We start from the raw sequence: 26,010 nt of genomic DNA, 5'->3' as shown, positions 1-26,010 counted from the left end.
CATAGAATAATCAGCATATCATGCAATTAATTTGAATACAACTTGTAATTGACTGACAGCCCTACTATCCTTGCATCACTGGAAAAATGTAATGCCTCAAATAGCAAATGGTGATATGATACTTACTTTCACGCTGGGGACGGGTGTTTTGGGGATGTTAACTCTAGCATCACTGGTGTCTATGATCACATTGCCACTGGCGTCTTTTAGGCTTTTCTTGTACTTCACCAAGGCTTGAGTCTTCATCTGTAAGTATGGTCCAAAGCTAGGCAGACTCTTTTGGAGAGAAGGATGACAGTTGAAATAAGTTCAATTTAATCAAAGGAAGTCTTAAAGTATTTGAGAGATCAGTAGTTAATGTACTTTCAGGTAGTTTGAAATATCATTAAACTTTGATTTGTTCAATTCTATATTTGTCTATAAATGTACATTAACTACTGATCTGTTCAGCATTCTATAATGTATGCTAATGACGTTTTAATTAAAGTTATTCGAAAATTACACCAAGACAAGATTGAGATGGACGTCATGTGAATTCATATCCATATTTAAATAAAGCTCAGCTTTTTACACCAATCTAATCGAAAGTGTGCTAAAACATCCTTGCAATCACTTCCCACATCCATTTAGAACAAAAGTGGTTGTAGTGCTATCTTTGCCTCTGAGTCTTGCACACATGCCTGAACCTCCAGAGCAGCAGGGCTAAAGAGGCGATTCGTATTCACAGTCACACTCTCATACCGATGCACCGAGTCTGAGAGGTGGCCATAAAAGTGCCTTGAGGCTTCGTTTCTACAAAGGCCATTCGACAGGAAACGCCGGCTCCACTGACGAGAAATCAAGTTTGCCACAAAATTAGCCATCCTTTTAATGGAGCCATAAAGAGAATCTGCAATGAATTGTTAGGAAATCGTATAATACTACCGGTAATTGCACGGATTAGCTGGTCAAACTAATGGTTTGACACTAAAATGGTAATGAATGGTAATTTGAGGGAAATGGACTTATGGGTTGCTGATGGGCACTGCTTCCAATAACTGATATTTTCAGTTTTATAAATGCTCTTTCATGAAGAAGTCTTTTTTGGAGTTTTTTTGAAGGGGCTAATTATCATATTTATAATTCGAAACGTTCGAGCAAACACTGAATTGTCGTAATGACAGTTTCGTTTTGCATCTCTCTTCATGACCTCTCTGTGAAAGAATGGTTCGGTTATTCAAGCATTTTAACAATACCCTATTACACCTTTCCCGCAACAAGTATTCCTTACAACGCCTGCCACAAATCCATTCGTCCCAACGAGAGGACATTTAAATTGGTCTAGCATTTTCCCAGTCACACAATCTCCACAAAGCTGTCATCCACAACCCTTCATTTCCACCATGGCCAGATGGAAGTGTCTCCGCTGCAAAGCAAAATAATCAAAACACGACAGGAAAGGATCAATTATAAGATGCCCACGTCAAACTTCTCACAAGTCTCTCTTGTTTTTCGCTTAAAAAATAAATAAAAAGTAGCTCCCCGAAAGAGAGCGAAGGCCTTTGCTAAAGCAGGACCTATCAGAGAAACAAATCTACGGTGGCGGTGTTGACTGCAGGACTAATGGCCAGCTTGGGGTGGGGTGGGGGGGGGGTGGAGGCTCATCCTCCATGTATTTATTTCCCTGTAGAGCTAACACTGGTGGCCCTGTTCTAATCCTGCATAAAAGCATTACTCTCTCAGGCACAGGCTGACAGTCTAATGAATCAAGCGCTCCAGCCCTGCAGCAGACAGTCTGAGGAACCCGTCGCGGCTGGGGAGATAAACGTACACACACTGACTACACACACAGACCTATTCTCATGCACGCATAAACACACAGGCTAGACAGAGATATGTCATTAACAGTGCATTAGTCAAAATAAACAGAGAGATGACTGGCTCGCTTGTGAGACCTTGATTACATGGCAACTTTGAACACTACTTAATTTTTTACGTGGAGACAGTTAACTATTCAAATAAACAGCCAACGGGTGTGGCATAATAATATGTATTATTTTAGGTCTTTTTTGTCTTTTTTTGACAGTGATAGTCAAGAGCAGACAGGAAATGATGGGGGAGATCACAAACACAAGCTGAACTTGAATGATCACCACAGCTCAACCACTAAGCCACATATGAAATAATATTACATTAAAAGTGCAACATATAGGTACCCTATTGATTATCAGCCGATATTAAAGAGTTTTTACATTTATCTGTTTCAGCCGTTACAGGTTTTTTAATTGTGCATGTGCATATACCCTATTTTTACTTTTAGATTTCCTTTAAAGGGGTCATATTATGCTTTTTAATGTTTAGTGTGTAATGTATCTGTTTGTGGATGTATACAATCTGCAAAGTTGCAGAGCTCATAGTCTCCCACAAAGTGATTTATTCCATCTAACAGGGAACACTGATCCAGACCTGCCTAAAACGCTTCGATCGAAGTCCAGATATTACATTCTCAAATTCTACGTCACAATGTAAAATATTAGCATAATGCCCGCCCAAAGGCATTAGCAAATAAACAAAGCGAGGCTTCAGTGAATTGTGGTGTCGTCGTTGCGTCGTGGAAGCGCTGTGTGTTTGGATGCGAAAGCAAAACCGCTTTGTTTGGCCCTCTGAAAACTGATAAAATTAGGAGTTAAGAGGTTAAGATTTATTTATAAAGTTGTTTCTGAGCAGTACAACCCAAAAGTTTGCTTGTGCACAGCACATTTTACAGAGGACAGCTTCTTGAACCCGGTGGCACGTTTCAGACAGACTGGGAATAAAGGTACTGCAATAATGTACTGTACATTTTGTGAACAAAATGTTTATTGGACATTAAGTAAGGGTTAATGCCCGACGAGGTGTCCATTGTCAGGTATTAATGGACGACGGTTGCCTCCACCGAAGTCCATAAATTCCTGACAATGGACACCTCGAAGGGCATTAGGCCTAACCCGCTTATACCATGGTCACTTGCCAAATAACACATTTTTAAAACATTAGTTTATATTTTAATTAGTTTTACAATCGAAATCTAAAGTTTTTACAAACAATAACTTGGTTTCCCTGTTTACGCCTGACGGGTTATTTAGCAACCGGAGATATTTATAGTCCGCTCAGCTCGTAGAACCCTTCAGTTTACTGCCTGTTGCTATGGTTAAGCATGGTGCATTAATTCTTTACATTTATGTGTGCATACGTGTTTACTGTTGTCTAGATGTGTGTTTGGTACATATATATTATATTACATGTGTTTACTTTGAGCGATGAGTGAGCAACCTTTAGAGAGTCTTGTATGAGTGAATGTCTTGTTTGTATAAGTTATGCATTATATATTTCTGCACTTACCATTATCATACTGTGTTTTCTGTTTCATTTGTGTATGTGTTTTCTGTTTTATTTGACTGCCGCTGTAAGGTCAATGTTAATTTTGTACCTGGACTCGAGGACCCCCTTGAAAACGAGATGGTTCATCTCAAGGGGTTATTCCTCTTCAATAAATAAATGTCAAAGTTACTCACAGCTGATGTAGCCAGCGCATTTATTTATTAATTTCGAACGGTAAACAGTCAGTTTCACCAGAACTCCTTTACTAGGTGTCCTCTATCACTTTTTAATGGACACCCTGCAGCCAATCAGAATCGAGTATTCACCCAGACCATGGTATAAAGCATGTTAACCTATTCTATTGCACCCATTAAACAAAATAATCATATGACCCCTTTAAATCCTAAAGTTTTTTAAAATTAACCTATTAACACTATGGTAACGCCAATAATAATTTATACTGTATAATAATTTATACTATCATTTTTATACTGTAAAAATTACAATGTTGTGATGCCTAAATTTAGCATTTATAACAATTGATTTGTTTTATTTTAATTTTTTTTCATTTGATATCGGCCATTTAAAAGGTCATCAGACATGAAAAGTATTCATTAATATTCATGAATTGTTCAATAACTTTTGTTCAGTTACAAAGTGGGCGCTATAACACATAAACCACTGTTGCCCACTCAATCTGACTGATCGGAAAAGTATGAAGCGTGGAGCTAAATAAAATGGTGGTCTCGTATGATTTAAGGCTTGTCGGTTAACATTGAATAGCCAATTAAAAATGTTTGCTTATCGGCTAAATTTGAGCTCATGTTAGAAGTCCATGAGTTAAACGTATAAAAAATTTCCCCACAGATTTACAAAGAGTATTTCTGTCAAAGTGTTTTACACAATGCTTTTACAAACTTGAGTTAAAAATATTTTCTGTTGCTACTAATCAACATGCCACAGATGCTGTCCATTCAGCTTTAAACACCATTTCTTCAATGACACTATATAAAATACTCAATTTCAGTTTTCTTTTCAGCCTAAAAACAAAAAGCAAATCTGCTGTTCCAAAACGACACAAGAACTTTCAACAGGACAAACATCTATTCTAATACACAGCCCACACAGACACAAGTGCCATGAAACAGAACCAACAACACTCGATCACGCCTCACTGGCTTACACGTCCTTCTCAAATCTCACCAAAACCACACACAAAGCAACTGACCACCATTTTGCCTCCGGCAGTCTTGTGAGTAAGTAGCGGGTACTTAAATGGAAACCAGCTGAAATCCCCTACGCCTATTATAACTTCATGTCTTCCAGACACACAAACTGCAGTCTGCCCGACTCACAACAACCCATTCAGTCCTATTAGATGAGCTCTTCCTCTCTCGCTCTCTCTTTCTCTGTGTTTTCTGTTTAGCGACGAGTCACGGCGTATCTGCTTTATGCTAATTCACTCTTAGATCATTCAAAGGATTCAAAGGAGAGTCTACAAAGCAATACACTTAACAATGAAAAAGAAATATAATGATAGGAGTTTTCACAAAGAATGTTTTTCCTTTCACAAAGAAACACTGAAAGAAAAAGAAAATGCCATTTGCTTTGGGCGTCTGCTAAACAGACAGGTTGAATACTTGCATATAAAAGCGAGCACACTAAATAACAGTTATTCAAACTTGTTGGTGGAAAAGGAATCTTGCCTTTTTCTTTCTTTCTATTGAGATGGAGTTTTTTTTTTTTTTTGCTGGTCCACTCCACGAGGAGTGCTGTTTTAATGAGAGGAGCTACACGCACTGCCAAATCTCATGTCCCGGGCAACCAGAAAGCCTCTGCTAATTAGATGCAGAGCTTTCCAAACACAGGGCTTGTCAATTCTCCCATCTCCCCTCTGGATTATAAATCAAGAGTGCAGTGGAGGAAGGAGTGCACATTATGTCAATGTGGGCTGAGTGATTTAAATTATACGAGAATTAGAATGGAAGCCCGGCCTCCTATGTTCTGTAGCATTACGCCGATTGCCGAGGGATTCGGCGAGAGAAGCGTTAAGCTTTATCCTTGCCTTGTAATGACCGCTAATCACACTTTAAGAGCTAAACAGACCTATGCTACAGAAAGCATATTTTAGTAGGACATAAGTTGAATCGTTATTGTTGTCTAGATGTGACTCCCTAATGCTTACACTTATAAATCCTACTGTATCATATCTGGTATGTAAATTTCAAAGGCCTCTAAATGATCAATATAATCAAACCTTTGCGAAGAATCTGTTGCACACAATCTACTGCATGCCTTCTGTTTTCTGATTGATAGTTTATACTTTTTTAGTAAAAGTTATTTTTAGTCAAATTGAGGGACACGCCTTTTTTGCTATGAAAAGTAATAAACAATTACTGGACTGAAGCAACTTGAGTTAACTTGATTTTTTTCAATCATCATTATATTGCTTTGCACTATATGTTTTGCCCCCTACAATTAAACTAAACAACTTTGATAATAAAACTAAGCATTTAAATATCATCTTACTAAGACATACTGGGAAATATAGAGTGACAACTCATTTTTATAAAAGTTTTATGTAAGTACTCTGCTATACATACTGTTATAATGATCTCACTGATTTACATTACAAGCTATCAGATCTTTGTTTTTGGCCATATAAATATCAGAAACTTCTCCAAATTTTAGGCCTCTGAACGAAATCGAGGTGTATTTTCTTAGTATGAGCTCCATATTCTCCTACATCACAATTTATGAGCCATGAAAGCCTGATGTATCAAATATGATACTCAACAAACAACACATATGCAAACTTTTATATATATATATATATATTTTGTCTTAAATGTTCAATAAACTGTTCTATTTAATTCCATTTTTTCTGACTATTATTTCATGTCAGGCTTTATAAGTTTGAAACTTCATAGACGATGAGGGTAAAAGCTCTTACAAAACTCAAAGCAATTTTTTTTAAACACCAAACAAAGTAGCTTATAATCAGTGTAACTTCATTATTTAAAGTTTTTTTTTTAATAGCGCGTTTTCAATTTACAGGATCCTCTTATGTAATAGCACTAAATAATACTGAATAAAAAAACAAAACATTAATCCCCCAAACTCAATTTAATGTAAGGAGCTCAGTGCTGGTATCATGGTGGGCATTGATCTCTGCACTTTAATTGGCTTCAGGCAGTGAATTTGCTTTCGTTTGGCACAGAAAGAAATAACGTATTAGTCAAGACCACACATGTCTTCTTGTGTCTCCTCTCATTAGGGTGTACAGATAATGGAAACCTTTTGCCAGTGTCCTCACTCCATTTCTGAACAACAGCAAACATTCAGATAGCCGTGCGATTTTGTGGAATCTGATTTACATGCTGTTTTTTGTTTTTCTTAAGGAATACAGAGTTCCTTAAAATTAAACATGTAACAGCTCTCTAAAGCAAACCAGAACTTGTGTGACCAGCATGATTTGGACCATAAAAAAGACATAAGTATCTCACAAAAATGACTATAAATCACACAAAACACACCAATTCATAAGAAATGAGTAGAATTTTTCCATTTCATGTTCTCTCTCAGTACTTGGGTTATAAATGCAGCTAAGAATATCTAAACATCATTAAAACAAGATAAATATACTTAAGCCAAACTGCCAAATCAAAGACTTCTTTATACACTCACCTAAAGGATTATTAGGAACACCATACTAATGCTGTGTTTGACCCCCTTTCGCCTTCAGAACTGCCTTAATTCTACGTGGCATTGATTCAACAAGGTGCTGAAAGCATTCTTTAGAAATGTTGGCCCATATTGATAGGATAGCATCTTGCAGTTGATGGAGATTTGTGGGATGCACATCCAGGGCACGAAGCTCCCGTTCCACCACATCCCAAAGATGCTCTATTGGATTGAGATCTGGTGACTGTGGGGGCCATTTTAGTACAGTGAACTCATTGTCATGTTCAAGAAACCAATTTGAAATGATTCGAGCTTTGTGACATGGTGCATTATCCTGCTGGAACTAGCCATCAGAGGATGGGTACATGGTGGTCATAAAGGGATGGACATGGTCAGAAACAATGCTCAGGTAGGCCGTGGCATTTAAACGATGCCCAATTGGCACTAAGGGGCCTAAAGTGTGCCAAGAAAACATCCCCCACACCATTACACCACCACCACCAGCCTGCACAGTGGCAACAAGGCATGAAGGATCCATGTTCTCATTCTGTTTACGCCAAATTCTGACTCTACCATCTGAATGTCTCAACAGAAATTGAGACTCATCAGACCAGGCCACATTTTTCCAGTCTTCAACTGTCCAATTTTGGTGAGCTCATGCAAATTGTAGCCTCTTTTTCCTATTTGTAGCGGAGATGAGTGGTACCCGGTGGGGTCTTCTGCTGTTGTAGCCCATCCGCCTCAAGGTTGTGCGTGTTGTGGCTTCACAAATGCTTTGCTGCATACCTCGGTTGTAATGAGTGGTTATTTCAGTCAAAGTTGCTCTTCTATCAGCTTGAATCAGTCGGCCCATTCTCCTCTGACCTCTAGCATCAACAAGGCATTTTCGCCCACAGGACTGCCGCATACTGGATGTTTTTCCCTTTTCACACCATTCTTTGTAAACCCTAGAAATGGTTGTGCGTGAAAATCCCAGTAACTGAGCAGATTGTGAAATACTCAGACCGGCCCGTCTGGCACCAACAACCATGCCACACTCAAAATTGCTTAAATCACCTCTCTTTCCCATTCTGACATTCAGTTTGGAGTTCAGGAGATTTTCTTGACCAGGACCACACCCCTAAATGCATTGAAGCAACTGCCATGTGATTGGTTGATTAGATAATTGCATTAATGAGAAATTGAACAGGTGTTCCTAATAATCCTTTAGGTGAGTGTATATATATATATATATTAGATCAGAATAAATAAAATGATTTAATGTCTAAAATCTAAATATATAATATAATATAATATAATATAATATAATATAATATAATATAATATAATATAATATAATATAATATTTTGCATAAATTATGTAATAGATCATTATCTTCTAGCTACGTCGTCTATTTTTCACAATTACAAGGTTTATCATCCTAATCCTTAAGAATGTTTAGAAATTTTTACTGGACAACAAGACAAAAAAAATATGATTTAACAAATAGTTTTTGCAGAGTATTTGCATTTATTGACAAAATTATGATCTTTCAATGTTTTTAAATAAAGGCAAATAAAAGTGTCTAAACACCCTCCTCCCACTCCTTGTCTCCCAAAACTGTGTGCTTGTTTTCTCTCGCTCAAACTCTGTGTTTCTGGACAGAGCTCTAGTTGGAAGGAGAGATATTTCACCCCTCATGTTTTTTTTAAATCATGTCGTAGTCGAAGAATAGCACTTATCAGTTCATAGTGTTTTCCCCCCTCCATCACTTTTAACAGAAGCACAAAGCTGTTTATGGAGAGAGAAACATTTGCATATGTTTGTGTGTTTTCGTTTTTATGCTGAGTGAATACGGTGTAGTGATGGGGAAAATATCTTTTTGTGCAACTATGAAATTTCAATGGAGGGCTGAGTTTGGCTGAGACCAAGAGAGAGAGGCAAACATAATCACAATTCGAATAATTTAGTGACATTAAAAATAAATATATGGTAATTCCAGTCGAAAAACACACCAGCTTTGATTATCTAACATTTCAACAGCCTCACATTGTTATACTCTCTGTGTGTAATGTAATTCACAACTAAAGCCCAAAATAAAATAAAAACTCTCCTCGTTGATATCGATCACAGACGTTTTTGTTAAATTTGTGCAAAAGTAGATGGGTTTCACACCACATTTGACAGCACAGCATAGCTGAGGGCCACCATTGGTCAAACGGTCATGGGGTCACTAACTGGCCCGAGGAAGCCTGGGGCTTTTTTCACGCCAAGCAGAGGAAAGTAAATTACACTCAATCCTTTTAGCATCACCCTCATGGCTATGTTACTAACACCCACAACCTTAAACATCCTTCATGACTCAATAAAGCATTATCTCCACACCAGGTGGATTTTGCCTGTTTAATTGTAACACAAATCACTAAAGGTTAACCAGAAAAGATTTTTGTTTTCTAAAACGAGCCTTAGGCGACCAGCCACAGAGATGCTCACCTTTCCGACGAGCTCCTCCACGCGGGGGACGGGTTTGCCCTTCTGGTGGCGTATGGTGGGAGGAGACTGGCCATCCCAATCGTGCAGCTCCTCTATGCTTTTTAGATACAGCAGCGCCTTCAGGCCTAAACAGTAGTCCTCAATCACTGTGAAGTCCTGGTTCTGCACAGCACTGCACACCTGTTAAATATGCACAGATAAACAGACCTCAGGGCCAAGACTTAGTGAAAGACCAGTGATTACGCTATCCACATCATCTTTTAGTGTGTGTCTTCTTAAAAGCAGAGTGTATTCAATGGCTCAATGCAACATAACAGAAAGAAAGCTGATTGTGTGGTTTCAGAGCAATAGGACGGAGTTTCATGTCATTTAAGTTATTTACTGATAATCTTCCTCTCTGCTGAAGCTCTGAAATCTCATTCACGTTCACATTCAAAAAATGGCCAAACCTTTGAGCTACACACGGCCAGAAACAGCTCAAACTCTATTTAATTCTACCGTTTAAGAATAATAGCACCTATTCTGTTCACTGTTTCTGAACATTGAATAGGCATTGAAAAGTTTGGGGTCAGATATCTTTTAAAGAAGTTAATACTTTTATTCAGCGAGAGAATCCATAAAAGATTTGTATTTCTTTTGAACTTTCTATTCATCAGAGAATCCTGAATTTTTTCAATAATAAAATATTAAGCAGCACAACTGTTGTAATAATAAGAAATCTTTCTTAAGCATAAAACCATCGTATTAGACACCGAAGACTGAGTAATGATGCTGAAAATTCAGCTTTGTCATAATATTTTGCAATATTACTGTTGTTACTGTATTTTAGAATAGACTTGACAAACATAAGAGATTCCTTTCAAAAACATTAGAAATTCTCACTGACCCCAAACCTTTTAACTGTAGTGTATATGTCTGTCTGACATCAGGAAATTGTGGAAGAATGAGTCGTTTAATTTTGAAAGTTCATAATCCATTTTTTCTCTCTCTCAAAAGATCAAGGAAATTTTTATTCCCCATGATATGACCTCTTCAATAATGAGATAAAGTCCGCCAGACAGTCTCAAGTTAAACAGACACAGAGACTATCCAAGATTCATATTCTCCACCATAGAGAGGCTATTTAACCCCTCACCTCAAATATCATCTAAACGTCTCCCAACAGAAAAGTAGTTTGCATCGTTCTTCACTGATACAATCCAAGGCCATCAGACAAACCACAGCTGGCACTAGTCCTTTTGGAGTGGTTTCTAACTCTCCATTTCCTGTTGTAAAAAGTAAAATGTCCATGTTTCCACTCATCAGCCTTAACAAACTAATACTAACCAGGTCACATCACTTATGAATTCTTTAAGGGTCTCTCTTTTTTCTTTTTTTTTTACCCATTACACGCTAACTTTCTAAAAACAGTTTTAAACTCCTAATTACTGGACATCCTGAACATTGTTAATCAGTTCCTCCAGCAAGGATTTTTCCACATAATTTAATCCTAATGAGACATTCTAGTCTGGCCTTACCATGGACCTAAAATTGCTTTTAACAGATCTGCAAGTAATAAGGTCTATATGTCAATCCTAGATCTTTAAGATCTCAGTGCATCTTTAAAACTTTGGTTCATAAGATTGTTTCAGTCCAGCACTATCCTATTTAAGTGACAGGGAAAACTATGTTGCACTGGGTGCACAGACACCTTCAGATATTTTGTGGTGTTCCCCATGGCTCAGTTCTAAGTCCTTTATTATTTAAACATTATATGCACCCATTACCTGGTGTAATGAATCGATATCCTTCATCAGTATGCAGATGATTACAACTTTTATTAGATTTTTTTTACTTGCACCAGATGCCCACAAAACAATTAACACACTGCTGGACTGCATACAGAAAGATACTTTAAAAGTTATAAGTGAAGATTAGCCCTTTCTGACTCTAAAGATTCTTTAAAAGTAAATATAGTTTTTACTGTGCTGTGCCATATCTACACTAATTGTCTCTAAAGTAAAAAAAAAAAAATTGTGACAGCAATGTTTGTAAAACAGCATATTATAACTTTCACCACATCTCTTTCCCCTATTGACAGTGAGATTCTCATTCACGCTTTTGTCACATCAAAACTTCACCATTGCAGTAGTGTTTTGGCTGGCCCATATAAAAGCTCCAACAAACATTTACAGAGTTCAGAAAGAAGCTGTACGAACGCTGACTCTTACTAGACTGAGGAATCACATTACTCCAGTGATTAAATCTCTTTACTGTTACTTGTGTTGATTTCAAGATCCTTTTAATGTTGAAATGTCTTTATGGTGTTTCCCCTACATACCATAGCAAGCTGAAAACCTGACAACCTACATGCAGTTTTAACAAGTTTATGTTTCTCTTCTCTTCTTGTTTGCATTTTCTTTTCTTTTACTTCTGTCTGCCCAGTCCATGTTCTCTGTTTCCTTTCATATATATGTATGTGAATGTGTTTATATGTACACTACTGTTCAAAAGTTTGATTAAAATGTATTTGATTATAAATAAAGTAAAAACGGTTTTTAATATATTTTAAAATGTAATTTATTCCTGTGATGGTAAAGCTGAATTTTCAGCATCATTACTCCAGCCTTCAGTGTCACACGATTCTTCAGAAATCATTCTAATATGATGATTTGCTGCTAAAGAAACATTTTTTATTATTAATAATGTTGAAAACAGTTGTACTGCTTCATATTTTTGTGGAAACCATGCATTTTTTCAGTATTCTCTGATGAATAGAAAGTTAAAATAGAAATCAATTTACATATCTTTATTGTCACTTTACTGTTAATTGAATGCCTCCTTACTGAACAAAATGATTAATTTATTTAAAAGAAAATCTTACTGACCCCAACTTTTGAACGGTAATGTACACTCATGCAACAAACTGCACTTTACGGGGCTTTTAAAGACACTAATATGCTGTTTTTAGGCCAGATGCTTTTTGATTTTCCCTTTTTTTTTAAATTGACTTTTTTTATTTTGAATAATAAAAAAAACAGCAAAGTGGCTTTGAGATAAATTAGATAAAAAAATGGCTTTCAGATGAAAGCAATGTTCATAAAACAACTCTCTCTTCAGTTGTTAATAGGCAGATAAACCCTAGCATGCTGAAGTGCTCCTCAAATTGCCATATTAAAAACATTACTGCACATTACTTCTGAATCTGGATATTTGCTGCATCTTTATAGGTTGAATATACTTTAATATTATTGATAAAGTACGAACTATGCCACAACAAATAGAATTGCAGCAATGTTTATGAGCAATGCAGCAATGCACATTGGAACATTACATATATATGACGTATATCTTCAAATATCATCAAATTGTGAACTGGATATTTTATGAAGAAAAAAAAATGAATGAGAAAAAGCTTGATCATCACGAGTACCATGGAGAAATATATGCGGAGCCTCTTGAGTCTAAGATAATTTAACGTTGTTCACCAGGGCAGCTCACTGGAATAATCTAATCCATGCAGGAAATGGAGCTACGATGTGTTGCTGTAACCCGCTGGTGACACCGATTCAACTGTAGTGTAGTGAGGACTTGGCTAGTTTACAACTCCTGTTACTACGAGCCAGCACTCTGCCATTACATGTGGGTGTGATTAAAATGTTTTAATTCCAGTCTTTTCCCCCCCAGAACTCCCAGGCACTCGTGAAACGTTATTTCAGCACATAATGAGTGTTTTGATTTATTTATTTAAAAAGAGATTTCGGAGGCTGTGGCATCATGTTGAGATAATGGGTTTATTTGCACTAACAACTTGTTCAGAGCCATGTTGTAAATTGCAATTTGCTTTGAGATTGTTGTTGCTCCTCGGCTGTAGCAGCTCTGTGTGAGCGTAGCCATTTCTAGACTCCTTATTAAGGATTGATTAGAACAGACTACTTAATGCACATGTTTAAACTCAGGCGTTAAGCGTGCATATCGTATAAAACAAAAATAATGTGTTTTTACCCAAGCCACGGTTCTACAAATGAGGACATTATCAGGCTGAGGCATAGCCTAGTGGTTTAAAGTCTGATAAATAAAAGGTTGTCGGCTCCAGTCTTACAATCACTAATGGAGTTGATGGTAGTTGGTGATGAATGTAAGTGGTTACCTGCAGGACAGATGCTCCAGTATGAAGAAACTGTAATCCAGACTCTGCTGAGTCAATGCCACCGGTAGCCAAGATTGGGAAGCCAGGAAGTGCTCTTGCTATAGCTGACACCGCACGCAGAGCTATGGGGCGAATTGCATTGCCTATCCAAATTCAGGACAGAAAAACATTTTTAATTGTAAAACAATAATTATATAAAATCAGTTCGAACATAATTACAAATTCAACATGTGATCAGAGCACGTCTCATACATTCACTACCATTCAAAAGTTCAGGGTCATTGAGATCATTATTTTGAAAGAAATTCACACTTTTATTTAGCAAGGACATATAAAAATGATATACATCATTATATACATACATTAAAGAAATTAGAAAGATTTCTGAAAGATCACGTGACCTTGTGAATTCAGCTTTGCCATTACAGTTATTTTAAACTTTCAAATTTGACAAAACAGTTATTTTAAATTGTAATCAATCTTACTGTTTTAATGTATTTTTGATCAAATAAATGCAGCTTTGCCCAGAATGAAATCTTACTGACCCCAATTTTTTTAAATTAATGTACATATTGCTTCAAACACAAAAATCCTACTTACTAAAAACTTAACCAATAGACAAATTCTTGCTCTGTTTCAAAACCTAGTGAATTTCCTATGTAGGCAGCATTTTAAGACCGTAATTTAAAATCATAAGCGCACTCCTAATGCAAAGGCTGTTCAGAAGGTAAGCGTCTTAAGTATTACGCTGCCTTCTAAGACACCTCGTTTTAGTCAAATTCTATTCAAATCTTTATGATCCCAGAATGCAGCTAAAAATGATAATTTTTTTAGTGCATGGTTGTCGTGTAAACATACCCAGTTAGAATATTTTGCACAAGTGTGAGTATGAACGCAACAAGGCTGTAAAAGTGGATTAGTAAGGAGCCCCTAAGGGGACATGGTGATGGGGAAGAAGAAGAAAAACGAAAAAACGAGATTGCAGGTAAAATCTATCACAATGCCCCTTAGGGTCTGTGAAGATTAGTGAGTAGATGAGTTCACCTGTTCAAGATGATGACATGTAATGTCCCTGACAACCTCTGTAGTCAAAAAAATATTAAAAACTCAAAATCATGAGTATGGGATTACTGGTGTATTTTAAGACTTTATTTCAAGCATTTAACCAAAAACCCATTTAAAAAAACGTGCAAAAATGCTTGTTTCTAGGTTTTAAGACTCATTCCTGCAGCACCATATTGTGAGTCAAGTCTCCTGAGTTTGTGTGGCAGAGTTGCTGCCTATGTAGAGTATTTCATAACAGTCACTTAAGAGGTTTCACATCATTTAGGGTAGACAGTGAGGCTTTTTTGTGAGGTTTTGGATCAGAGCGACTGTGTCTACAGGTGTCTGAGTTCACTTATGCAGCAGCACAACCCTCCCCTCCCCGTGCCTTTCCGTCTTCATCTCTGAGGATGGCAGGATTCCCTAATAAAAGCCGAGCAGCTTTCTGATCAGCCAGACAGATGGAAGTGTTTATCACATTACATTTAACCTCATTTTCCCATTCATTGATCACAGCCGCACGTTTGTCCACATTCATTTCGTCGGCGCGGCTCAGAACTCCACTTCCACCGTTTGATGGCTCGAGACAGCTTTCTTTTTTAGCCCCACTCTGGCGTGCTAAACGATCCTCATCATCCACACTATTCCCAGATTGGGTAGATAAATTCAATCACGGCACATGTTTTTTTGCATCCCCATGTCGCATGGTTAATTATGTACATATGGGCGCTTCCCTAAGCCTCTGGCATTTCCTGCCGCCCTCACTTTTTTTTCTGCTCTTCCACCTGTTGGCTGAATGGATGACACGTCAGGTAGAATTTGTCATCTCTGCTCTGTTCTGACAACCTAATATCATAAGAAGACATTACTCGGCTCGCAACGAAAGCCATTTGGGTGTGATTTAGAGATGGGGGTTCGGCTCACTGCAGCTTAAGTCGAGAGGCTGGAGCTCTGAACACATCATTCCTTAATGTCAGCGCGAGTCAAATATGTTTCGAGGTAATAATGTCCCAGTAAGACATCTGGTTCCAAACGCTACAGCTCATCCGGCGATGGGCTATTGTACTTTGAGTGATGTCACAATCACATTAATATGGACACGACTTGTGCAACAGAGGTTGAGAGCCATCAAAGCACTTGTCATCCTATGGCAGCCGACACCGATAATGTTGTCAGGCAGCACACTTCCACTCAAGAAAAGCTTCAGTCCTGTGATATTGTTGTGATGTTATTGTGGCACTGGCTCTGTCCTTCCCTGGGCTTTGTTCTTGTTTTTCACGCCAGCCGCGCTGACAGCTCCTGTTGCTCTGACAACCCCAACATGTCCTTGTCAAACAGGGTCGCTCACGCCTGTTTGTCACCAGTACCTGCAGTGAAGTTGCCGGCATAATTTTATTTAAACCCTCAAGTACAGTTTCAATGGTCATCATGGCATACATTTATACTCTAAATAAATGTTTTGTCTTACTGAACTAACAAGTCAAATCTCATTTTCCTGTGAGTTTTACTTAAACTATAAATTAAATGCATACGATTATAATTTTTATAATCGTATCCAGGGCTTGACATCAACACCCGCCAATATATATATAATATCGACATTTTTCACTTGTAGTCTGGCACCTGAAATAATAAGTGCGATGTAGTGTTGTCAAAAATATCGATTTTTCGATACATAAAATCGATACTGAAATTTCTGAAATTCTTCCAATACTAATTTTCTGCTGAACAGATACACGATACCAGCTGCGCTTTCTCGCTCTCTTATCTTTCTGACAGAGAGTTGATGCACAAACCCGCCTCCCATCACTCACTCGTTTCATTTGTTCTGCAGATTTTGTGCTCACACCCAAAGTGCGCGCACATAAAGCCTCCTCTCAGTACCAGGGCTGCCAACTCTCACGCATTGAGCGTGAGACTCACGCAATTGACACTTTTCACACGCTCTCATGCCACACATCCATTTTCTCACGCACAGAAAAATTGCGGAGCAAAGAGGTACTTTTAATATTAAACTAATTCTCAGCTCTTAGATTCCGTCAATTTTATTACGAAATTCAGACAAAAATACGTTTGGCGCTTGTAAATGTGACGTGACAGATCGCTGAGCGCCTCAGTTCAAGTGCACGTGAACCGATCATCTGTTACTTTTTTATTTAAAGATGCAGTACAACTTACCGAAAGTATAAATAATATCGACCAATTAGTGTTTTTCAACCACGGAAAGAGGTGAATATAACAGCAGGAGAACAATTATGTCACATAACGTTACATTTACCTCAGGAAAGCCATTTAACGACCATAGCATGTTAATTGAATAGAAAAAATAGCTAGAGAGGAGATTTTTCTGAGCACTATATTACATATTTATTATATTTTTTACTTATGTCATTAAATAATTGTTATTATAAAAAAAACAGTATTATATTTAATTTGTTATTTTTAACCTTTAATAATACCAGCAGATTGGGCCCTCTATGTTTACAGCATTAGGTGAGCATTAAATAAAATTTAAAATAAACATGTATCCAAATTAGTCAATATTGAATCAAAATCGGAATCAAATCACAAGAATGGAATTGAAATTTTTGTCAAGCAATAATAAAAACTGTATCCTACCAGTCATTGTACAATGTAAACATTGTAACATGTTGTCACTAAACTTCATAACATTCTATTTAGTTACCAAATGTTTTGACAATCACAATTACACTTATTGTGATGCAATATTTGTTTTGCATACCCCACCAAAAGAAAATCTCACTCCAAGCTAAACTCAAAAGTTGGCAGCCCTGCAGTACTACATTTTTGGATTTATTTTTTTGTTTTGACTTAAACAGTCAAATACACAAAATAATGTCAACATGCCAGTCTTGGTGAGTATTCACGTAAACACAGTCAGTTATGTTTTAAGTGAATACAAACAGTTGGGAAAGAAAACCCATGTGTGACAGTATAAATTGTATAAACAGTATAAACTGCCAAATTATGATAATATAAAAAATATCTATATGGCAGTTTTTCCCCATGGTATCGATGCCAAAATTGTGTGAGTGGCTAGTAACTTTAGAAAACCACAAGCCAGTGTGGCTGGTGAGCAAAAAAGTAAATGTCAAGCCCTGATCGTAACCATGTTGAAGAAAAACTCGACCTGAGAGTGGTCAGATTATAAACTATATTCAAGTTTCATTCACTATACAATCAAATATCATAGTGACTTCAAAAGGAAAGAGTATATATCAAAATCTAGTAATTTCCATAGCTATCTGCACTCTAGCGTGTAGTTTGCGTGAGGGTGAAAGATTTCCCTAGTCAGATTCCCTGCTCGGGTTCAAGCTGGTCACTCAGACATGAGGTTATGGGCACCACTAGTACCGTATTTGTGAAGTATACCAAGTACAATTAAATGTGAAAAATGAACTTTTCTTTAAATTCGGAATTGTTACAATACCCATACTTACAACTTTGCAAAATTTCTCAACACTTCTTACACGCTAGCTCTGAGAAAGTACTCACGGTTAATGAGGCTTCTGTTAGGAACCTACATGTCTTAGGCCTTTTCTTTTCTGTATGCTGCTAGGGTCAGCGGTATCACACTCGTGCTTTATGGAGAGCACAGTCTGTGCTTAGAACAGAGACTATCCTGTACTCTTTAGCGCTCTGTATCTTTCATCAATACCTCATTACTCTATCACAGCTCCGGACGAGTGCCATCCTCAGTCTGGTCCCGTGCTGAGGTGATTGACAGCTCAGTGAGGCCATCGGTGGCATCTGTTAGTGCGAGGCGTCCGCTCCCAGTGCCAGACTCTCTGATTAATAATTCCAAACACAGTGCGAGACAGAGCGTGGGGTCTTAGCATCCTCTACGATTTCTATCTTCATCCGAATATAACACCCAGCCAGATAACAAAAGCAAATAAGAGACGGGGATGACGGTGCAGCTCTCTGTTAATTACGCCTGCCGATGCTGCCAGGGCGTCTGGGGAACATGGTTTTCCATGCACAATGAAAGAGATGCAATAATATATCTGTGACAGCAGACTAGTCGGTCGGCATGACCAATCATTAAAACACACATCAAATGAGGAGCACGCTGCCAGCTAAATGAAATCACAGTGGGAGGCACAACCAGAGGAAAAATAAAGTGACCATATGATCTAGAATAGAGGTCAGCAATTACCGGAACTGCGGCCTGGATCTGTACCCCGTATTGGCAGATACATTGCATATAATCATAAACATAGCTGCATCTGAAGCAATGTACACAGACTACCATCACAGACTATATAATATGTTACTATGACAGCAACAAATGTATAATGTATATATAAAAAACGTTTTAAGAACCAGTAGAAGGAGAACTGAAGAAAGCCATTTAAGTTTCTTTATGTTGTTGACAACAGATTTTTAAAGGGATATTTCAACCAAAAATGAAAATTCTGTCATCATTTACTCACCTCAACACATAAGACTTTTGTTCATCTTTAAAACACAAATAAAGATATTTTTATTGAAACGTGAGACTTAAAAGCCCTTTATAAACTTTTAGATGCATCAAAGATTTGGTGTAAAGAGATCATAAAATAAATCCATAAGAAACGAGCGATTTTCTCTCGGTTTATATGCTAAACTGATTTAATTTCGGCTTTTATTCACATATGAATATTTAACAATGCACATAGATAGAGCTCATCAAATATGGTAAACAGGAGCTCAAAGGTGCTTGCTTAACGCACAAGAACCAGTGTCCTTTGTTCTTGCATGTGCGATTGAGCAGCTTGAAAGCGTAATGGACTTTCAATGGAGGGACAGTAATCTTGGGTTTGGAACAACACCAGGTTAAATAAATAATAACAGAATTCTTTAATCCTTTAATATGTTTCTGATTCTGAATCTGGTGAAATGTTGTCATCTCCTTCTCGTCTTGAACCAGTGCCATATTATTAGATTTGTATACTAACTTAAAAAATGTTTGAAGCAGGAAAAATGTGAAAGGAAAGCACTTATTGTTCAAACCATAATTGAACCTTGCCATAAATTAAAGGCTTAGTTCACTCAAAAAAATTTATTCTGTCATTAATTACCCAGAACACAAATTAAGATATTTTTAATGAAATCTGAGAGCTTCCTGTTCCTCCACTGACACTCCAAAAACATAATGTACCACTTTATTTACAAAATATTAATCTCCAGTGCGTTCACAAGAGCACCGCAACACATGTGTGTTGTGTTGACGCCAGAGCAGACATTGTTGTGTGAACGCGTTTAAATAAAGTGGAAAATTATGTTTTTTTTCTTTTGTGCAAACAAAGCACTAACTTCATAAAATTGAGGTTAAACCACTGGAGTCACATGGATTACTTTAAATTATGTTTTTACTACCTTTCTGGGGCTTGAAAGTGGTAGTTGTGTAGGCATTGTGTATTACACTATGAAGATGAACAAATGTCTTACGGGATTGGTACGACATGAGAATGAAACTGCTTAAGTTTTGTTTAGTACCTTTGCATGTGAGGAAACCTTTTGATTATTGAATCAATGGAAAACCCCTGATCTGAACCAATCTGAGAATAAAAACAATTGTGGGTGGGGGAACTAACAGCACAAAACAAATATTTATTAATCAACTAGTGGTTATAATTACCCCCTCTGTCTCTATACTAAACATTAGTGGCAAATGCAAAAATCTTGCATAAAAACAGATTAAAAAGTTGTGAAAAAAAAGATGCCACATAAATTAAAGCACCTTAAACCTGGCCATTGCTGCCGAGTTAAACATTAAATTACTGAATACATTAGAGAATCAAGCCAGTTCCACCGAGAGCTCGGGGCGGCACACATTTATGTGCCCCTGGATGCTCTGCACATGCTTTTATGTGCTCTGGATATGGGCTTCTGAAACAAAAAGTCTGAGGATAGCTACTGTACTGGGAGTAGATAAAATATGTGGGGCCGCATGGGCCCTTTAGGGCCCCGCTGATCAATAGGTTGGTATCGAGCAGCGTCTTAGACCATTGCTGCAAGGCTGGGTCCCATGGGAGAGCTGCTGGGTGAGGTCCATAAGACTTTAAAAGTGAAAAATATGACAGCCATCCAGTTTTGCTTGCATAAAATAGAGCCTCAATAGTATGAGTATTAATTTTTAATGCAGGCCGTGTTTCTGACCCTGTCCTTGCCTCTGCAGACATTGTGGCAGCTCAGCTGAAGGGAGAAGGGAGAGGTGTGCTGAGGTGAAGCTTAAACACACTGAACTCTACACAGCTTAAACTATAATGAATCATCTGCCGTTTAATCTGTTAAATGTTGTTTTATATGTGTGACAACAGAGATTGTCTTTATTAGTGGTAATAAGTGCACAGATGCATAATGAATGTTCTTTCCATACACTAATAAAAGCAATTTGTAAATGCATACATTGTTTGTATAACCTTGACTGTAGTGTACACACATTTGTAGGGATATATGTACAATAATATTACACTATTGCGAAAAAAAAAAAAAAAAAAAATCTTAATTAGTTATCTTGTTTATCAGTAAAACTATCAAGGTTGATCAAGGTTGCGTTTCCCGATGAAGTTGTCTCTTAGAGCGCTAAGAAGACTCTTAAGGTATAACTTAACTAAAGGTATACCATTACTACGCGTGTTCCCCGAACCATACCTTAGAAGGCTGCTTAAGATATTCCTTCTTACGTGCGACATTACCCGGTGCTGTCCGTGGCGATGGTGCTGAATTGGTTGATATCGATGGCTCGAGAATCAATTATTCTCTCGCGCAGGGGCTGCTTCACTGCATTATGTGAGAAAGCGATGTTCTTTATAAAAGAAGCACTTCAGAAATAGTTGAAATTGCATTTATTAGGACTCATGGGATATTATAAAAAATAATCCAAACTATAATAGCCTATAATAGCCTAGCCTACATATTTTAAAATTGTATCATATATTGCTGCCATAATAATATAAATAATAATAATTTACCATTTACCGAAATAATAACCATTTCAAATTTTTACGTGCTTTCTTCTCTTTCCCATTTTTGTTCGCTGAGGTGGAGCTGCGATTAAATATTGTTCTTGTAAATACTTTCCAGCATTTCAGTAATAAAAGTGTACATCTTACGTACGGTGCTCGGCAGTGATCAAAAAGGATTTAAACAGTGAATTTTGAATCTCTTCTTGTAAACTCAGAGTTGTGGATTCAGATGCCAATTCAATTACCACACGACCTGTTTGTCAAAAAACAGTACGTACTAATTTGGACAGGGATTTTTACGCGGGTTGGGTGAGAAAAAAACACTGATATTATGGATTCGGACAGCACTAAAATCACCGACTTACCCCTGTAAATGTTTAAAATACGAGCCCATGAGAAACAATTAGCGTCCGAATAGGACTTAACTGACAGTAGCCTATGCTTTCACTGGCCTTTAAAAGTGCTCTTTAATTAAATTAATAGTATATAATAATATAATTAAAAATCTAACAACAATCAGTGTAATGACAATTTTATTCTTTGTATGAAAACACTTGAATTAGCCTAATTGAACACTGTCTGGGTGTATTAAAACTTCAGAATTATATTCATGTATACCTGCAACAGTGATAAGGTAAAGCTAAGAGTGGTCCAGACCAACCTTCCGAACGTATGACTTACAGAAGGTATACTTAACTAAGAACGTTTCGGGAAACACGTATTATCGATAAGGTACAGCTTAAGGTGTAACTTAAGAACGACGTAGCGTTAAGAAGGTTTCGGGAAACGCAGCCCAATTTACTTGTGTTAAGACATGTTTTTTTCTATTTTCTATTCTTTTTTTAAGCCTCACTAAATTTCGTTTGATTTATGCTTAAAACAAGAAGAAGAAAAAAACTATTTACCAATAATGTATGAAAAATAATTTCATTATTGATTATGATAGGATTAAATGAATGTTGCTTCTCAAATAAATGTAATCTTAAATGAAGTTTATTTTCCTTACCCCACTGGTAATTATAATTTTTTTGTTTAAAGTCTCACTAAATTTTGTTGGATTTATGCTTAAACCAAGAAAAAAACTATTTACCAGTAATGTATAAAATATATTATTATCAATTAAAACAGCATTATTTGTAGTTTTTAAATTAATTTTTCATACTTTTTTTAATTGAATTTAATTGAATTCAAAAATAGTGATTGGCATATTAAAGCATGTTTTGAATCTTGAAATAAGTTTAGTTGTGTTTCTTACCCTATTGGTAAACTGTTTATATGTTTCTTGCTTTAAGCATAAGTCACACACAATTTTGTTGAAATTATGCTTAAAACAAGAAAAAACTATTTACCAGTAATGTATAATTTTTTTTAAATATCATTTAAAATAATATCATTTAATATTTAATTGATAAATAATTGATTGAATAATATGTAATTATGCTTCTCAAGTAAATCTACCTTGTTTTAAAGATATCTTTAAAAAATATTTCTACTGGCAAAATAAGCTAAAAATACTGATTAACAAAATGATTTTATTGCAGTGTACTTCAAGCTGAATTCATGTAATTTTTACTATAAGCCTCCCACACTGTAGATCCATTTTCAGAGAGCAGAGAGCATGCCCAGTACTTTCACACCTGATCTAGTCCATCTGTCTGTGCAGGCAGGACCTGACCAGAGCAAGCCCAGACATCTCTGCAGCCAACACCACACACACACACACACACTCTCTCTCGCTCTCTTACCAGAAACGCCACCGTATGTAGTTCTCGCGCCTCTGCCAATCCCAGGCCAGGGTGTGGCGTCGGCTTTGAGAGCCATCAGTCCAGATACGGTGTTGGTGGCTGTGACTCCATCTGCCCCGCCTACAAACAACCACAGAGGTTTTTACAAAAAGCCTGAACCAGCCACACTGTGTTGAAGAAGCTGTTTCAGTAATGTAGCATCATATGAATACACTGCTCTTGGTAACCCTGTCAAAAAGATCAGCATCACCTCTCACCAGGGTCTCGTTTATAAATGCTAATTTGTATGGATTTCATCCCATGTTACGCAGGAACAAATCAAGATTTATAAAAGAACAAATTGAACGTAAATCAATACACAGAAAATCTTGTATTTAAAAAGGTTACTGGCCTACACTGTACAATGTCCCCTTCATCCTCTCATTCTTCTATAGTAAAGGACATGAATGAGAAGGAATGATGGGGTTAAATGACTTTAATTGCAGTGTAATAAACGGCATGAGTAAGCAGAAGTGAATATCAGGGATAACGTCTTTGTTTAATCAGAATATGCTGATTACCACTTAGTTCTGTACACACAGATACAACCGTTGTACATTCTATGGGATATATAAACATCTATTTCAGAATAAAGTAGAATAATTATGCATGTCCTAATTATAATATCATGATTATGAAAATGTAATTTAAAAATAACTGATTAGGTCATTTTAGGTCATTTTTCTTAACATTCAACAATATTATTTATCTGACTGTTGTATGAGAACTGAACTGAGCTGGACTTTGACAATGTTTTGCACAACTGCTTTATAGATGAAATGAACTAATTTAATAATTGATCTCTACAACAAAACTGAATCAACACTGAATTTACTTCAGTGTAAAGTTGCTTTGTAACAGTCTGTATTGTATAAAGTGCTATATAAATGAAGGTGACTTGACTTGTTGAATGTACACTACTGTTCAAAGTTTTGGGGTCAATCATTCGTTTTTCAAAGAAATTAACAATTATTCAGCAAGGGTGCATTAAATTGCTCAAAAGTGACAGTGAATACATGTACTGTATAATGTAACAAAAGAGTTCTATTTCAAATAGATGTTTTTTTCTCTCCACATTTTATGGCCATACATTAAAATTAGGGATGCACGATATATCGGCTACCATATCGGTATCAGCCGATATGAATTCATTTTTAATGTTATCGTTATCTGCTCGGTGAGAAAATTTGGCTGATATATTAAAGCCGATAAATAATGGATTATTTCCTTCAGCTGAGACAGTTCAGATGCGCACTGTTCACCATGATGGTTTTGAATATACGGTAGCTTAAAATATGACTGAAATCACTTCAAAAAGAAAAATAAGGTTAAGTGCAGCGCAAGTCTGTCATATAGGCTACATAAAATTATAATGAGAACATTATAATTGTGTGCTTGAGTCATGGCTTTAAAGGGTTACCTTTTTTTTTTTTTAATCAAGCTCTTAAAAATGATTTTAAAAAAATTGGATTTAGATTTAGATCGGCCAATATAACGGTTATCGGCTTTCAAATACAAAGGGTTATCGGTTATCAGTATCGGCCAAAATTTTCATATCGGTGCATCTCAAATCAAAATAAATTAAAAAAAATTATTCAGCAAGGATGGATGATCAAGTAACAGTAAATACTTCTATTTCAAATAAATGCTGATCTTTAGAACTTTTTATCCATCAAAGAATCCTGAAAAAATGTATCATAAAAAATTCAAAAATTCCAAAACACTGATAATAATAAGAAATGTTCCTTGAGTATCAAATCAGTATATTAGAATGATTTCTGAAGGATCATGTGACACTGAAGCCATCACAAAAATAAATTATTTTAAATGACTAATTTCAAAATATATTCAAATAGAAACGTTATTTTAAAATGTAATTTCATAATATTACTGTTTTTACTGTATTTCTGATCACATAAATATAGCCTTGGTGAGCATAAAATATTTCTTCAAAAAAGTCAGACCCCAAACTTTTGATCGGTAGTGTGTATAAATATACAGTATATAGTGTGTGTGTAGGTGAGGCTGCTCATACCCTCATATGCAGCTCTGGCGATGTCAACAATGTTGGTGACGTTTGGTGTGAGCTTGGCGAAGAAGGGGATGGTGGTGGCCCTTCGGACCCAGCGACAGATGTTCCTCACCAGCTCGGTGTCCTAGAGTGATGGGGATGAAGAGTCAAATTTCATTACAGGCTTCTGTAGATCACAGAAAGAAAATGCTATTCAAGACTTGTTTTGACATTCATTCTGGACATTCAGGAACTTCCTGCTGTTAATTCAGGGACTCAGAGACTTGTCAAACCCAAAACGGCAAAGAGCACAAACTGGGACATTTGAGGTGCATATCTCATTCATTCAAATTCATCTGCTGGTCCATTTTAAAACAGCAAGGCTGCCCTAAATATTCACCGAACACTGGCCACAGAGCACAGAGGCAATGTTCAAAATGTGTTTTCTCTCAATCTCTCTTTTTTTTCCTCACTCACATTCAGTCTCTCTCTTTCTGCTGCTCGCCCACGCACACACACACACACACACCAAGGACTCCAAATGTTTTAGCGATCCCCTCACAAACTCTCTC

The 26,010-nt window shown here is 36.8% G+C and overlaps 1 protein-coding gene across 1 annotated transcript in view; it reads right to left on the bottom strand.

Moving 5' to 3' along the window:
* Positions 1-26,010, bottom strand: part of dpydb (dihydropyrimidine dehydrogenase b) — a 146,298-nt gene that overhangs the window by 4,986 nt on the left and 115,302 nt on the right. The window contains exons 17-21 of the mRNA XM_084119557.1: positions 25,463-25,583; positions 23,389-23,508; positions 13,626-13,768; positions 9,497-9,676; positions 127-276 (exon numbers count right to left, since the gene is read on the bottom strand). Coding sequence (XP_083975683.1) covers positions 127-276; positions 9,497-9,676; positions 13,626-13,768; positions 23,389-23,508; positions 25,463-25,583 — 714 coding nt within the window. The remainder of the gene's footprint in view (positions 1-126; positions 277-9,496; positions 9,677-13,625; positions 13,769-23,388; positions 23,509-25,462; positions 25,584-26,010) is intronic.

This window comes from Abramis brama, assembly GCF_963993115.1.
Source record: "Abramis brama genome assembly, chromosome: 7".
NCBI classification, from domain to species: domain Eukaryota; kingdom Metazoa; phylum Chordata; class Actinopteri; order Cypriniformes; family Leuciscidae; genus Abramis; species Abramis brama.
Note: the sequence above shows the minus strand (reverse complement) of the source record. Positions and strands in the feature narration are given on the sequence as shown.